The sequence below is a fragment of the Cicer arietinum genome, chromosome 5 (genome assembly GCF_000331145.2).
Source record: "Cicer arietinum cultivar CDC Frontier isolate Library 1 chromosome 5, Cicar.CDCFrontier_v2.0, whole genome shotgun sequence".
Lineage (NCBI taxonomy): Eukaryota > Viridiplantae > Streptophyta > Magnoliopsida > Fabales > Fabaceae > Cicer > Cicer arietinum.
The window spans coordinates 72122041-72137243 of record NC_021164.2 but is presented as its reverse complement, the minus strand read 5'-3'; the positions used below and the strand labels follow the sequence as shown (position 1 = coordinate 72137243).

Below are 15203 nucleotides of genomic sequence, written 5' to 3'. Positions count from 1 at the left end.
TGAACCGCGCCACAGAGAACCAATCCCTTCCTGATTCGACATTCTCTTAATCGCGTCGAATACGCTTTTGTAATTCCGTCGTTCAGTCACCGGAAGTCGACCATCGGCTTGCATACGAACCATCGCCACGTCAGCAGGGTTTCCTACGGCGGCGCCAATCCCGCCGGCGATTAAACCCGCCGTTATCTTTTTTGACACAGGCATTGTTCCTACATCGGGATCGGTCCAGTTTTGTTTGAGGAGGTCGTAGAGACCCATGCGGGTGGTGGAATAGAGAGTTTGACGGAGGACGGTGGCGGAGACGCCGGAGAAAAGAGCGGAGACGCCTTCGGATTGAACAATACGGAGGCCGAGGGAGATAGGTCCTGAGACGGAGGGGGGTGTAGTTGGAAGTATTGAGGGGTGTGAAGAGTGAAAAGCAAAAGCGGGACGAAGATTGTGTGAAAGTGGGAGGGTCTCGCCTTGAAGTTGCATGCGAACTTTGATGAGGTCGAGTGGGTGAGTTGTGCTTCCTGCAACAATGGAAGCAATGCCACCTTCTAGAAAACCCTTAACACCCATCTTTGTAGTTAATGTTGCAAGATTAGGATAATTAACTATTTGGTTAATGTAACTGATGTGAAGCCGCTGTTGTGTTGTGAAGAAGAGAAGAAAACGCAACGGCGCTTTCTAATTCTTGGTGGACGCAAGGGAACTAGGGGATGTATTTATTTCTTTTCACATGTGGGACCCAATCTTGTTTGTTTATATTTTTGTTAAATCTAGTTTTTTATTTTCGGAATTTCCTTTTTGATATGATTTGGAAATGTATATTTGATGTCATAAAATAAATAAACACAACAAAAAGCTAGTATTATTTTTTTTCAGAATCACAAACAGATTGTTATATATTATATTTCACCTCAAAATTTGGACATCAATCACTCGAGGTTGTATTTTTATTTTGTATCTTACACATCAAAATTTAAACTACAGTCTTTGACACGGAGATTCTTTTTCTTTGAGCAAATTTTATTTTAAACTTCTAAAAAAATATATATTTTTATCATACACACTAGAAATTATATTCACAAGAGTGTTTTAGATCTTACATCATTAACTATTTTTTTAACATTAATCGTAACACCAATTTTGTAAGAGTTATGTGTGACATCAAATAAAAAGAAAATCATAGTAATCTTGTTAAAATCTAGTCTTTTGTTTCTCATATATAAATATATGTCTTCGTTTATTTTATTTTTTTTCTAAAGGATTTTATTCTCTTTTCATATAGTAAACTTCTTATATTTGCAACAACAACAAAAAAAAAACTTATTTTGTTTTAGTATGTGACTTAATTAACTCTAACACCAAAATGTGAGATAGAACAAAAATGTCAACAATACTGATGGAACATACTCGAGAAGAAGAAAAAATACTTAGTGGCTAGTATAGTAGTAACAGGACATCTTAACTAAAGCCAACATGGTTTTTTGCCATCCTCGCAAAACTAATTTCATAGTTTCAAAGTCACTCTGCTCACCTTAATTATTCTGAAAATGGTAATGCACACTTTAAAATGTACAAGAACCCTAAACATTTCTATGGATAGTAACAAACATGACAATATCATTGATTTTTTGTGAATGTGAAACTATATGTTTGTATAACTATAAATTAAGCATCTCATACACAATCATTGTGGAGACTAATTTTTTTAGATCGATAGGATTATATTAATGTGTCTATTTGGTAAGATCAAATTGCCGCTTGTGTATGTTAATTATAACATTTAAGCTGGTATAAGATTGATTAGTAACAACTTTATGTCAGAATCACAAATTTATAATATTTGTTTATAAGTTTATTGTATTTTTTTGAGATACTACTCTAAGTTGTAATTGAGCTTTTAACTTACATTATATTATATTTTCTCTCGTTTTCTAAAATCATTATATTAATTAAATATAAATATTAATTTAAAATATTTTTTATATTATTATATATTTTTTCGTTAATTCGATCATTAATTTTATCAAATATTTTAAATTTAATTTGTTAACTTATTATTTATTAGCTATCAATTAACAAATATGATATTTGTTATAAATTCATGTGTTATCCACTACTTTTTATCAAAATAAATCATAAGAGCCAAAAATTCTCCTATTAAATTTGAACTCGTGACTAATTAAGATATAACTTAGAGTTTCTCCAAACTTAATTAGACTATAATTTTTACTAACTACAAAAATATAATTTGATTTGATTTAAAACTATATCAATTATATTTATAAAACTATATCTATAAAGTCAGAAGAAAACAGAATAATTTGTAATGAAAAAAAAGTTCCTAATTAAAGTTGCAGTTTCATGTGGACATAGAAATGCCATGTAGTTGGATCGGATATGTGATGACTCATGAGTAGGATAATGACGAAGCTTTTGGTAATGTAGCGGTTAAGGCTCAGATTCATAACATTTCATATATTTATTGGCTTTGGCTGAATCCAAATGAAGCTTTGTATCTGTAGTTGTTATCACTCTTATGATCCACACATTTGTCTGGTGGGAAGACTCCTCCTAATACGCGGCAAATAAACTGTTCAACAAATTGAATTCACTATTAATTTATTTTAGCCATACAAATTAATCACAAATCAATTTGACAAGTTAAATGATTTTTTCGTGAGGTTTTTTTTTTTTTTTTTGCAATGTGACATAGTGAGAAGTACATACAAACAACAAAAGGTAAAAATAAAAGAGACAAAGTAACGCATTTAGATTGTTTTCAAGGATTCTGCCATCCTTTAATTTTCTTCATCGGCATAAGGGTTAAATTCTCAACCGTGTTTTATTAAGCACATAAAAAAATCAGTGTCTTATTAAGGTGAGAAAAGGACCGTAAGAAGAATCCCGAAACACATCAAAATTAAGGCATTAGACTAATTTGATTAGATAAACATTGTGGTATTCAAAATTCTTTTTTTCTTCTAAATTATTGGTTTGTTTCGTAATTTTTTTCATTTTAATCATTTAATTTATTGTTATTCTATTTTGATTCATTAAATATACTTTCATTGACTACTTTAGTATTTTCGTTAATTTTAATGAAAAACGTTGAATGGTTAGTTTTAATGAAAAAACGTTGAATGGTGATTAAATAATACTTTATTCTATGATGTTTTGAAGAGACTAAAGGGTGGTCAATGTTTTTTTTGATGTTTTTAGAAGGAGAAGAAGAAAAATGAGTCTTAGTCATCCAGTCACTATACCAAATTGACACACCATAGTCATGATTTAATATTTTTTATTAAAATTAATAAAAATAATTAAAGTAAACTAACAAAGTTATATTTAAAAAATCAAAATGAAACGAAAATTAATTAAAGAACAAAATAAAACAAATATGTAGGCGAAAAAATTAAGGAACCAAAGAAGTAATTTAGTTTTATTTAGTCATGGTATTCAAAATTCTAAAATTGTAACAATTTCTCAATCTTTTTAAAGGTTATGTTTTGAATCATTACTACTCTTAAATATTTGTTTTAACGAAATGTGTTTAAAACATTAACAATGTAAACGTTGTTATAGATTTTAAAGTCTAACTTGTTAAAAATATTGACTTAAAGAAAGAGCTAACATATTTAAAAATATTGAAGAACTAATTTGTTAAAAACAAATGCCTTAAAAGGACTAATTGATGCATTTAGGTTTTAAAAAAAGATGCATTTAGACTAAACTATTTTCATGATGTATTATTTGCACGTTACCAATTATGAATGGATATATTAATAATATTAATTTTTTCATTTTATTAAGTTTTCACTTTAGAAAATTCAAATTGATTTTTATTATTAAGAAAATACAAGAATACTGTTTGTGATGTGTCTTGGTAGAGCTTCCAAACAGACTACGTGGCTCCCATCAAGTCAGACATTGCAGGCTGCAGATATTTTTGGGCCGGCCCAACTTGTTTTATTAAGTAGAAAACTAATTTAAAATATGTTTCTAAAAAATAGTACACTCACTAATCTAAACAAAAATTAGGGTCTGAAACAATTTCCTTGCACCAAACCCTTCCACTTGCACATGCACATGTACACACTGCTGAAACAAATTCCTATTTGTTCTGTTTTTTACTTTTTCAGTTTTATTTTATTATTTTTAACCACTAGCAAGTTGCAACTACTCAGAAAAGGCCTAAACACACAGATCATTTCAATTGCACCTTTTGATTTTCCTCAGCAAGTCAGCATCAAACTAATATTAATGGGGCTTTGGATTTGGACAGGGGGTGTGGATAAAAAATGGGCTATATTTTGTGTTTTGATTTTTGGGTGAGTTTCGACAGTGTGTTGTATAGTATTCTACATTTTTATAAACTGTCGGGCTTCTTCTCCTTTCTTTTTGTATGATAAAGGGGGAGAGTTAAGCTAATTTTTATTCTGATTTATAGAAGTCATTTTGTAATTAGAATCTTCTGTATATGGTACTGCAAATCTGACATTTTGTATCTTTGAAATGAATTAATGAAAAAATACTAATGTTGAAATTATATGCATGTTTTTTAATTTTCTGGCAAAATCACTTACTGCATAAATTGAGGGGGAGCTTTTAAGCTCTTCAAAATTAAATTTATAATCATAATTAAAATCTATATTAATATGTTTGTAATCATAAAAAAAGGGAGAAATTGTTAAGACAAACTCTCAATTTAAATTTTGATGAAAATAAACAAAGGTTAATTAAGAATGTTAATTATGATTCTAAATGTTATGTTAATTTAATTTGTGCTTTTGAGTGAATTAATTCAAATATAAGACTCAAGCAAAACAAAGAAATCATCAATAAAAGATAAAGACCGAACAAATAAGAAAGGAGAATATTCTGGACAAAATCTGTAAAAACAAAGAATATTTTCCATGACCAACACTGATCATCACAGCCCCAAGATCAATCAATCTCCACTAGTTAAAAGAAATTTTAGTCTCTGAATTTTACATCAATATCATCAACCCTTGGCAAAGAACAAATTGAGATGATCAGATTCAAAGAAACTACTCGAATCACAAAAAGAGAAGATCACAAATTAGCAATATCAAACAGATCCGAACCTTTTCCAGCTTAAATTTTCAAGAAAGACAAACGATCTTGAAATGTACAAGACATCCAGATTAATCAGAATAATCAAGACTGAACCTCCAGATTGATTATGAATCTCCAGAAAGTTCGAAGACTAGGAATCTAGATTGATTATCAATCTCTAGAATTTTCATTAACAATCTTCAGAAGTTCATCATCATTCTCCAAGCTGTTTTGACTGGATCAAAACTATATATCAAATCAAAGACATTAACAAACATATATAAAGTACAAATGATCATCAAACGCAAAGGAAATCTGATAAAAAAATCAAAGAACTCAACCCAGTCAACAGAATTCAAAAAGTGTTCAAAGATTGGAATATATTTATTCATATAAATTGGTTTTGGTTAAAACTGACAGAGTACTGCCAACAACTCTTTTGACCATTATAAATTGCTCTTAAACGCCTATAAAAGGAAGACCAATGCTCAGGAAAAAAGCAAAAGTTCAAGTGCTAACAAGTTTAAAAAAATCACTCACATTCACCTACTTGAAACTCTCTCATTACTCAAAGAAGAATCAGTCTGATCACTTTTCATTACTATGTTATTTTGTATTGAACTATTTACAAATAATCGAATCTCAAACAAGAGTTGAGACATCTCAGATTCTATAAAAAAACAATATCATCATTATTTTAAAACTCAAACAATAACAGTTTCGTATAGTTTGAATAGATTGTAAGAAATTCTATCAAGACTGATAGGTGACCTGATTAATCTCTTTCAGGGTGGAAAAAATTTAAGTTTGTAACATATTAAAGTTGATCTGAGCTAGGTGCTGTAAAACTAATAAGGTTGTTTGTTTTGAACACTTAGTGAAAAATCTCATAGTTGTAAGGACTGGACGTAGCCCGAGTTTGGTGAACTAAGATACATCCGTGTGTGGTATTATTTCTCTTATGTCTTTATTTATCAAGTTTGATTTATCACTTAGGTTAAAAACATAAACTGAATTTCTGATTTTAAACTAACTAAGAACGTTCTCCGTTTTCTGGTAAAAACCAAGAACGTTCTTCTTTTTCTGTTTTCTTAACCAAGATCATTCTTTAGTTGAATTTTTAAGTATTTTCAGGAAATTTTTAAATAGGGAGATTTACAATTCAAACCCCCATTTTTCTTGTAAATCGACTTCTCTACTTCAATATACTACATAGATGAATCTTTGTGTCCATGAGATAAATTGATATCTGATTTTTTTATTGTTTTGCAGCAAACCTCAAGCAACCTAAGATAATTAGGAAAAAAAATGGCTCACCTTTTTAATTGAGTGTATTATGAGTGAAGTGTAACTTGAAAACAAAGAGAAAGGGATTGAAGAGAAAGAAAGGATATGGACAAGAGAGCACATTTATTTATTTATTTATTTATTTATTTATTTATTTATTTATTTATTTATTTATTTATTTATTTTTATTTTGTACTAAGGGTAATGGTAAATATGTATTTAAAATTTGATCAGATATTTATAAAATGATGATTTTTTTTATTTAGTAATAGTAACTGCAAAATTTTTATTAAACATTTTTTTTTGAAATTATTTTTAATTAGTAGGACAAAATTGGAGTACTACATTATGATATTAATATTGTATTTGTTAGTAACTTAATATTTATTGAGTAAAAAAAATTATTAGTTTTCTCTTATATGTATTATTTTATTAGTTTTTCTTATATATAAAGGTCTAGTTTAACCTATTTAAAAAAATATTTAAAATATCATTTAAGTACTTTAATGTGAAATAAACTTTAAAATATGCTTTCAAGTTAGGCAAAACTTTTAAAAAAAGTCAGGTCATACTCAAATTTAAAAAATTAATCGTATATTAAATTTATATATTTCAAAGTTTAGTTTAACCTAATTTATTTCCACCCCATATATAGCTCCTCTTCTAAATAAACGGCCAGCTTCGTCAATAGTTTTAATGGGGTGGACACAAAAGTTTAGGTTGAATAAAAAAATCGTATTTACCCTAAAATCGCCATTTTAAAAAAAAAAATACTTCTATCTCTAGTATTTTTTTAAGAGATACTTAAATTATAATTTAGTTTAACAAAAGTTGTTTTTATTAATTTTTAGTGTTTTTATAAGTTGATATATAGGCTTTTACATAATAGTATTATTTTTGAAGAAGATTAAAGACTTGAGACACAAGAAGTCTTAAATTAGTCTTAAGCCTGTGTTATTTCGCGTGCAAAACGAGCAAAAATAAAACTAACAACGTTGTATATTTGGCAAGAGTGTATACAGCGAGTAAATAATAGAGATGTCCGAACTGTAAAAACTAGTATTCATTTCCATCCCCACTACCCATTAATCCATTTCTAGGATACTTTTACCTTTATTGTGATTCTCAGTAGCAAGCAAAGCAATGCAATTACCAATTGCCAACCCAAACTCACATGTCTAGCGTTTTGATAGGATCAATTCCACCTCATACGTTGCTCATGCAAAACAAGATACAATTTCAGTTTGAGATAAACGCAAAATAGTGAATGGCGTAACTCAAATTTCGTAGTGCCAACCGTTTTTTCCCCGAAACAAATTAATGTTCCATTTTAATCCACTCCCATAAAATCCCTCCACATTCCTATACCCTTTTATTCCACCGAAATTTAAAACAACAATCCCTCCCCAAAAACTGCAACAACAAAAAAAAACTCACGCTCACACCCTCAGTAGATTGATGAAAAGGTGAGAGCGTGAGACAACAAGCTACGTTAGTTTTAATGAAGAAACGTTGAATGGGGATTAAATAATACTTTGTTCTATGATGTTTTGAAGAGACTAACGGATGGTCAATGAATGAATGAATTTTTTTTTTTTTTTTTTTTTATGTTTTTCGAAGGAGAAGAAGAAAAATGAGGGGTCTTAGTCATCTAGTCACTCTACCAAAGTGACACACGGTAGTCATGATTTAATATTTTTTATTAAAAATAATTAAAATGAAAATGAAACGAAAATTAATTAAAGAACAAAATAAAATATGGAGACAAAAAAGTTAAGGAACCAAAAGAGTAATTTAGTTTTATTTAGTCATGGTATTCAAAATTCTAAAGTTCTAACAATCTCTCAATCTTTTTAAATGTTATGTTTTGAATCATTAAACTCCTCTTAAATATTTGTTTTAACGAAATGTGTTTAAAACATTAACAATGTAAACGTTGTTATAGATTTTAAAGTCTAACAATGGGGCTTTGGATTTGGACAGGGGGTGTGGATAAAAAATTGGCTATATTTTGTGTTTTGATTTTTGGGTGAGTTTCGGCAGTGTGTTGTATAGTATTCTACATTTTTATAAACTCTGGGACTTCTTCTCCTTTCTTTTTGTATGATAAAGGGAGAGAGTTAAGTTAATTTGTATTCTGATTTATAGAAGTTATTTTGTAATTAGAATTTTTCGTATATATTGCTGCAAATCTGACATTTTATATCTTTGAAATGAATTAATAGAAAAATACTTATGTTGAAATTATATGCATGTTTTTTAATTTTCTGGCAAAATCACTTACTGCATAAATTGAGGGGGAGCTTTTAAGCTCTTCAAAATTAAATTTATAATCAGAATTAAAATCTAAATTAATATGTTTGTAATCCTAAAAAAGGGAGAGATTGTTAAGACAAACTCTCAATTTAAATTTTGATGAAAATAAACAAATGTTAATTAAGAATGTTAATTATGATTCTAAATGTTATGTTAATTTAATTTGTGCTTTTGAGTGAATTAATTCAAATATAGGACTCAAGCAAAACAAAGAAATCAGCAATAAAAGATAAAGACCGAACAAATAAGAAAGGAGAACATTGTGGACAAAATTTGTAAAAACAAAGAATATTTTCCATGACCAACACTGATCATCACAGCCCCAATATCAATCAATCTCCACTAGTTAAAAGAAATTTTAGTCTCTGAAGTTTACATCAATATCAACACTTGGAAAAGAACAAATTGAGATGATCAGATTCAAATAAACTACTCGAATCACAAAAAGAGAAGATCACGAATTCGCAATACCAAACAGATCTGAACCTTCTCCAGCTTAAATTGTCAAGAAAGACAAACGATCTTGAAATGTACAAGACATCCAAATTAATCAGAATGATTAGGACTGAACCTCCAGATTGATTATGAATCTCCAGAAAGTTCGAAGACTAGGAATCTAGAATGATTATCAATCTCCAGAATTTTCATTAACATTATGCAGAAGTTCATCATCATTCTCCAAGTTGTTTTGACATGATCAAAACTATATATCAAATCAAAGACATTAACAAACATATATAAAGTACAAATGATCATCAAACTCAAAGGAAATATGATAAAAAAATCGAAGAACGCAGCCCAGTCAACAGAATTCAAAAAGTGTTCAAAGATTGGAATATATTTATTCATATAAATTGGTTTTGGTTAAAACTGACAGAGCACTGCCAACAACTCTTTTGACCATTATAAATTGCTCTTAAACGCCTATAAAAGGAAGGTCAATGCTCAAGGAAAAGGCAAAAGTTCAAGTGCTAACAAGTCTAAAAAAATCACTCACATTCGCCTACTTGAAACTCTCTCATTACTAAAGAAGAATCAGTATGATTACTTTTCATTACTATGTTATTTTGTACCGAACTCTTTACAAATAATCGAATCTCAAACAAGAGTTGAGACATCTCAGATTCTATAAAAAAAAAAAAAAAAACAATATCAACATTATTTTAAAACTCAAACAATAAGAGTTTAGTATAGTTTGGATAGATTGTAAGAAATCCTATCAAGACTGATAGGTGACCTGATTAATCTCTTTATGGGTGGAAAAAATTTAAGTTTGTAACATATTAAGGTTGATCTGAGCTAGGTGCTGTAAAACTAAGAAAGTTATTTGTTTTGAACACTTAGTGAAAAATCTCACAGTTGTGAGGACTGGACGTAGCCCAAGTTTGGTGAATCAGGATATATCTGTGTGTGATATTATTTCTCTTATCTCTTTATTTATCAAGTTTGATTAATCACTTAAGTTAAAAACATAAACTGAATTTCTGATTTTAAATTAACCAAGAACGTTCTCTGTTTTCTGGTAAAAACCAAGAACGTTCTTCTTTTTCTGTTTTCTTAATCAAGATCATTATTGAGTTGAATTTTTAAGTATTTTCAGGAAATTTTTAAATAGGGAGATTTACAATTCAAACCTCCTCTTCCTTGTAAATCGACTTCTCTACTTCAGTATACTACATAGATGAATCTTTGTGTCCATGAGATAAATTGATATCTGATTTTTCTATTGTTTTGCAGCAAACCTCAAGCAACCTAAGATAATTAGGGGAAAAAAATGGCTCACCTTTTTAATTGAGTGTATTATGAGTGAAGTGTAACCTGAAAACAAGGAGAAAGGGATTGAAGAGAAAGAAAGGATCTGAACAAGAGAACACATTTATTTATTTTTATTTTGTACTAAGGGTAATGGTAAATATGTATTTAAAATTTGGTCAAATTTTTATAAAATGATGATTTTTTTTATTTAATAATAGTAACTGCAAAATTTTTATTAAATATTTTTTTTTTTTGAATTATTTTTAATTAGTAGGATAAAATTAGAGCACTACATTATAATATTAATATTGTATTTGTTAGTAACTTAATATTTATTGAGTAAAAAAAATATTAGTTTTCACTTATATGTATAATTTTATTAGCTTTCCTTATATATAAAGGCCTAGTTTAACCTATTTAAAATATCATTTAAGTACTTTAATGTGAAATAAAATTTAAAATATGCTTTCAAGTTAGACAAAACTTTTAAAAAAATTCAGGTCATACCAAAATAAAAGTTATGTCGTAGGTCATACTCAAATTTAAAAATTTAATCGTATATTAGATTTATATATTTCAAAGTTTAGTTTAACCTAATTTATTTCCACCCCATATATAGCTCCTCTTCCAAATAAGCGGTCGGCTTCGTCAATAGTTTTAATGGGGTGGACACAAAAGTTTAGGTTGAATAAAAAAATCGTATTTACCCTAAAATCGCCATTTTAAAAAAAAAAATAAAAATTGCCAAATTTTTTTAAAAAATACTTCTATCTCTAGTATTTTTTTAAGAGATACTTAAATTATAATTTAGTTTAACAAAAGTTGTTTTATTAATTTTTAGTGTTTTTATAAGTTGATATATAGGCTTTTACATAATAGTATTATTTTTGAAGAAGATTAAAGACTTGAGACACTAGAAGTCTTAAATTAGTCTTAAGCCTGTGTTATTTCGCGTGCAAAACGAGCAAAAATAAAACTAACAACGTTGTATATTTGGCAAGAGTGTATACAGCGAGTAAATAATACAGATGTCCGAACTGTAAAAACTAGTATTCATTTCCATCCCCACTACCCATTAATCCATTTATAGGATACTTTTACCTTTATTGTGATTCTCAGTAGCAAGCAAAGCAATGCAATTACCAATTGCCAACCCAAACTCACATGTCTAGCGATTTGATGGATTTGGATTGTCTACCTTTGGCTTGTTAAAGGTAGAGTAATTTTAGGCAAATTTTGTGATAAAATAGGAGGGTATGATATTTATGATGGAGAGAGAATCATGAGAGAGAAAACAAAATGTAGAGAGATATAGAGAGAAAGGGAGGGAAAGGTAGAGAAGCCAAAATTAGACAATCCAAATCCCGATTTGATAGGATCAATTCCACCTCATACGTTGCTCATGCAAAACAAGATACAATTTCAGTTTGAGATAAATGCAAAATAGTGAATGGCGTAACTCAAATTTCGTAGTGCCAACCGTTTTTTTCCCGAAACAAATTAATGTTCCATTTTAATCCACTCCCATAAAATCCCTCCACATTCCTATACCCTTTTATTCCACCAAAATTTAAAACAACAATCCCTCCCCAAAAACTGCAACAACAAAAAAAAACTCACACTCACACCCTCCGTAGATTAATAAAAAGGTGAGAGCGTGAGACAACAAGCTACGTTGTCCCAACCGTGTTGTTAACACGGAGGGACAACAATAATCTCATAATAAAATACACACTACATCACAACCTTAAAAATTCCAAAATTACCATCGACCTGGGTCACAAATTCAAGAAATGGAAGTTCAACGAATGAGGGCATTAATGACACTTTGGTCTTCTTTGCAAATTAACCGCGTCGCTCTTGTGGGTGGAAACCACACCGCCTCTAGATTTTGCACTCGCTAGAACTTTCCCTTTTCTCAATTCTCTCCCTCAATTACCTCTCTTTTTCTTCTCTACCTACATATAACACACTTCACCAAAATTCTCTCAAAAACTATTTCCCTTTTTGTCAATTGATTTAATAATCTAACTATATAATATCTCTCAATATGACGATAGACCTTAATATTGATGATACCTTAGCAAAACGCTATTGCAATAATAAAAGCAATAAGCCACTTACTTTATACTCAGAAGCCCGTTATCTCATCATTAGGCTTCCAAATTCAAGATTCACTAACACATGTTATCGCTTACTTCTTTTGATTTTGGCTTTAGTTTCTTTCCAATTCATAATAAGATCATTCTTAATCAATGCCCAAAGAATCTCTTCTTCAGATGATTCAATCAATGCAAATTCTATTTACACAGAACAACGAGTATTATCCATTCTATTCCGTGACTTAACAAACGAAGGTCTCCTCAAGCAAACACAACACAAAGCGGTTTTTCTCACAAACGACGCGTCGTTCAAAGTTATAACCGATTACAACGACGAAATGGAAGTTGTTCCATTAAACGACATTGAGAAACAAAATTCTCAAAACGACAACACTGTTGATTTTATTTTCACGTCTAATTTCCCTTCTGCTTCTAGATTCATCGAGAGGGTTCTAAAACCTGAAGGCATTGTAACGGTTTTAATAAACGACAACAATCCAACGACGTCGTTTTACAAACCCGAAAATTACAAAATCGTTTACATGAGACGGTTCGATTCTATCGCGGTGGCAATGAAGAAAACCGCAAACTCCGTCGTAACCACCGTTGATAAGAAACTAAACATCGCTGCGCCGAGAAAACTCTTCAGTTACGCATCAGAAGCAAAGAAAAATGCATTAAAGAATCTGGAAGACGTTCTGTTAGAGCCACCAAGAGCTGCATCAGGGAAATCAAGAATTTATCTGAAGCGAACAAAGTATCTTCCAGATTTAATGGGAGATTCACTGGAAAGCTATTCTCGCCGTGTTTTCATAGACGTAGCATTACCGGAGAAAGAAGGAGAAAGCGGAACGGAATGGTTTGTGAAGAATTATCCGACGAGGAACAAGAAATTCGAGATGTATAAGATAGAGACGGTGATGGAGGAATCTTCGGGGAGGGAAAATGGAATCTCGGATTGGTTGAATAAGAATGTGAAAGATGAAGAGTATGTTGTGATGAAAGCTGAAGCTGAAGTTGTTGAAGAAATGATGAGAAGTAATTCAATTGGATTAGTGGATGAACTTTTCTTGGAATGCAAGCCACGTGGTCAAATGGAGAATAAAAATCGTAGGGCTTATTGGGAGTGTTTGGCTTTGTATGGTAAGTTAAGAGATGAAGGTGTTGCAGTTCACCAATGGTGGGGTTAGGAATTAATATTCAATTCAAAATATTGGTGTCACTCTAAATAAATATTTAAGTCCCAAGGAAAGTGTGTTACAAAAGAGAAGTGGTGTGTGTAGGTTAATTAAGAGAAAGTGTTTGGGAGGCATGAGAGGGCCGATAGTGGATTGGTCTTGGTAAAAAAAAACAAGCTTTCAATTTGTGTGTTTTTTTATTTATTTATAATTTCCTGGGTTGTTGTAATTCTGCATTTTATAATTATTATTATCGGTTTGTTTATGTAAAGTTATGTGATGTGTAGTGTGTGGTTGTTTGCGAAGGGATTATGAAAAGGAATGAGTTAAATGAATATTAGGATGCATTCAAATAGAGGTGTTGTTATGATATATGAGTAAAATGTCTAAGAAAAAGAAAAGGGCTATATTTTACTTTCTGTCATTACTTTTGTTGCAATTTAGAACATAAAATGAATGTATAGTTATGGATGTTTTTTTTTTTTGTTGATAAGCTATACTTCTGGCTGTTATTTAATGGGAAGTAGTAGAAAGGAATAGAAACACACCATATGTATTAATTCTAACTTTTTTTCTCTTAAAAATATATAAATAGTATTTTATCAAAAATAATATATGATAAGGTAAAAGAAGACAAATTTTACCACATAAAACTTGACATTTAAATTAATATATAAATAAGTTTTTATTTAAAAAATTATTTTCTATTATTTAAAAGTTGTAAAAACTAAATATTATTTATAAGAATTGTTCGTGAAATATTTTTTTTTTAATTTTTATTACTCATAATAGTTATTGAAATTTATTATAAAAAATAAATATAATCTTTATAAACAATGAAATATATTTCTATCTCTCAAACATACATTAACATTTTGATTTTACCGGTTACTCGTTGCATTGAATGTCATTTTGCATTTTTTAACTGCATGCAGGTGAAAACATTTTGAAACGTTGACACAAAGTGTTTATGAAATGTTGAAGCTGTCTATTAACTAATGCAGAACGAGGTGAAATATGTTCTGAAACTCAGTTGAAAGTTCAATTAAACTATTTAAATATTTATCTATAACCATCTAATTTAGGAATTTTAAATGGATGTATGATAGTAGATGCAAGGTTAGACAACATATTCACATTACAACACATCAATTAAGGTTTTTTTTTTTTTTAATGTTTGTAAAGTTGATGACTATAATAGCAAGAGTACAAGATCGATATATATAGCTACTAGTGTTGTTTGTTTGTCATCAACGGTGCATTACGTTGTCCGATAGACAAAAAAGAAAAAAAAACAACACGGTTGATTCCATTCACGGACGTGCCTTATTATTGCAACACATAAATAGAAAAAATAATTAAAAGGACTATCACGGGTTGCCCGTAGGTCTTCATCATCATATAATAATATCAAACTCACATGCCACAATGCACTAGATTGATTTCGCACTATAGAACTGACCACTAAAGAAAATTATAATAGAACATTTGTCCAAAT

General features: G+C 29.7%; 2 protein-coding genes across 2 annotated transcripts in view; one reads left to right on the top strand and one right to left on the bottom strand.

The window, feature by feature from the left end:
• Positions 1 to 711, bottom strand: part of LOC101506324 (mitochondrial uncoupling protein 5-like) — a 1335-nt gene extending 624 nt beyond the window's left edge. The window contains exon 1 of the mRNA XM_073369046.1: positions 2 to 711. Within this exon, the coding sequence (XP_073225147.1) occupies positions 2 to 561 (560 nt within the window). The 5' untranslated portion in view covers positions 562 to 711. The remainder of the gene's footprint in view (position 1) is intronic.
• An 11277-nt stretch (positions 712 to 11988) lies between these two features.
• Positions 11989 to 14060, top strand: LOC101506643 (uncharacterized). The gene has a single exon (XM_004501571.4). The coding sequence runs from the start codon at positions 12476 to 12478 to the stop codon at positions 13715 to 13717; it is 1242 nt and encodes a 413-aa protein (XP_004501628.1). The 5' UTR covers positions 11989 to 12475; the 3' UTR covers positions 13718 to 14060.
• Positions 14061 to 15203: the final 1143 nt, after the last annotated feature.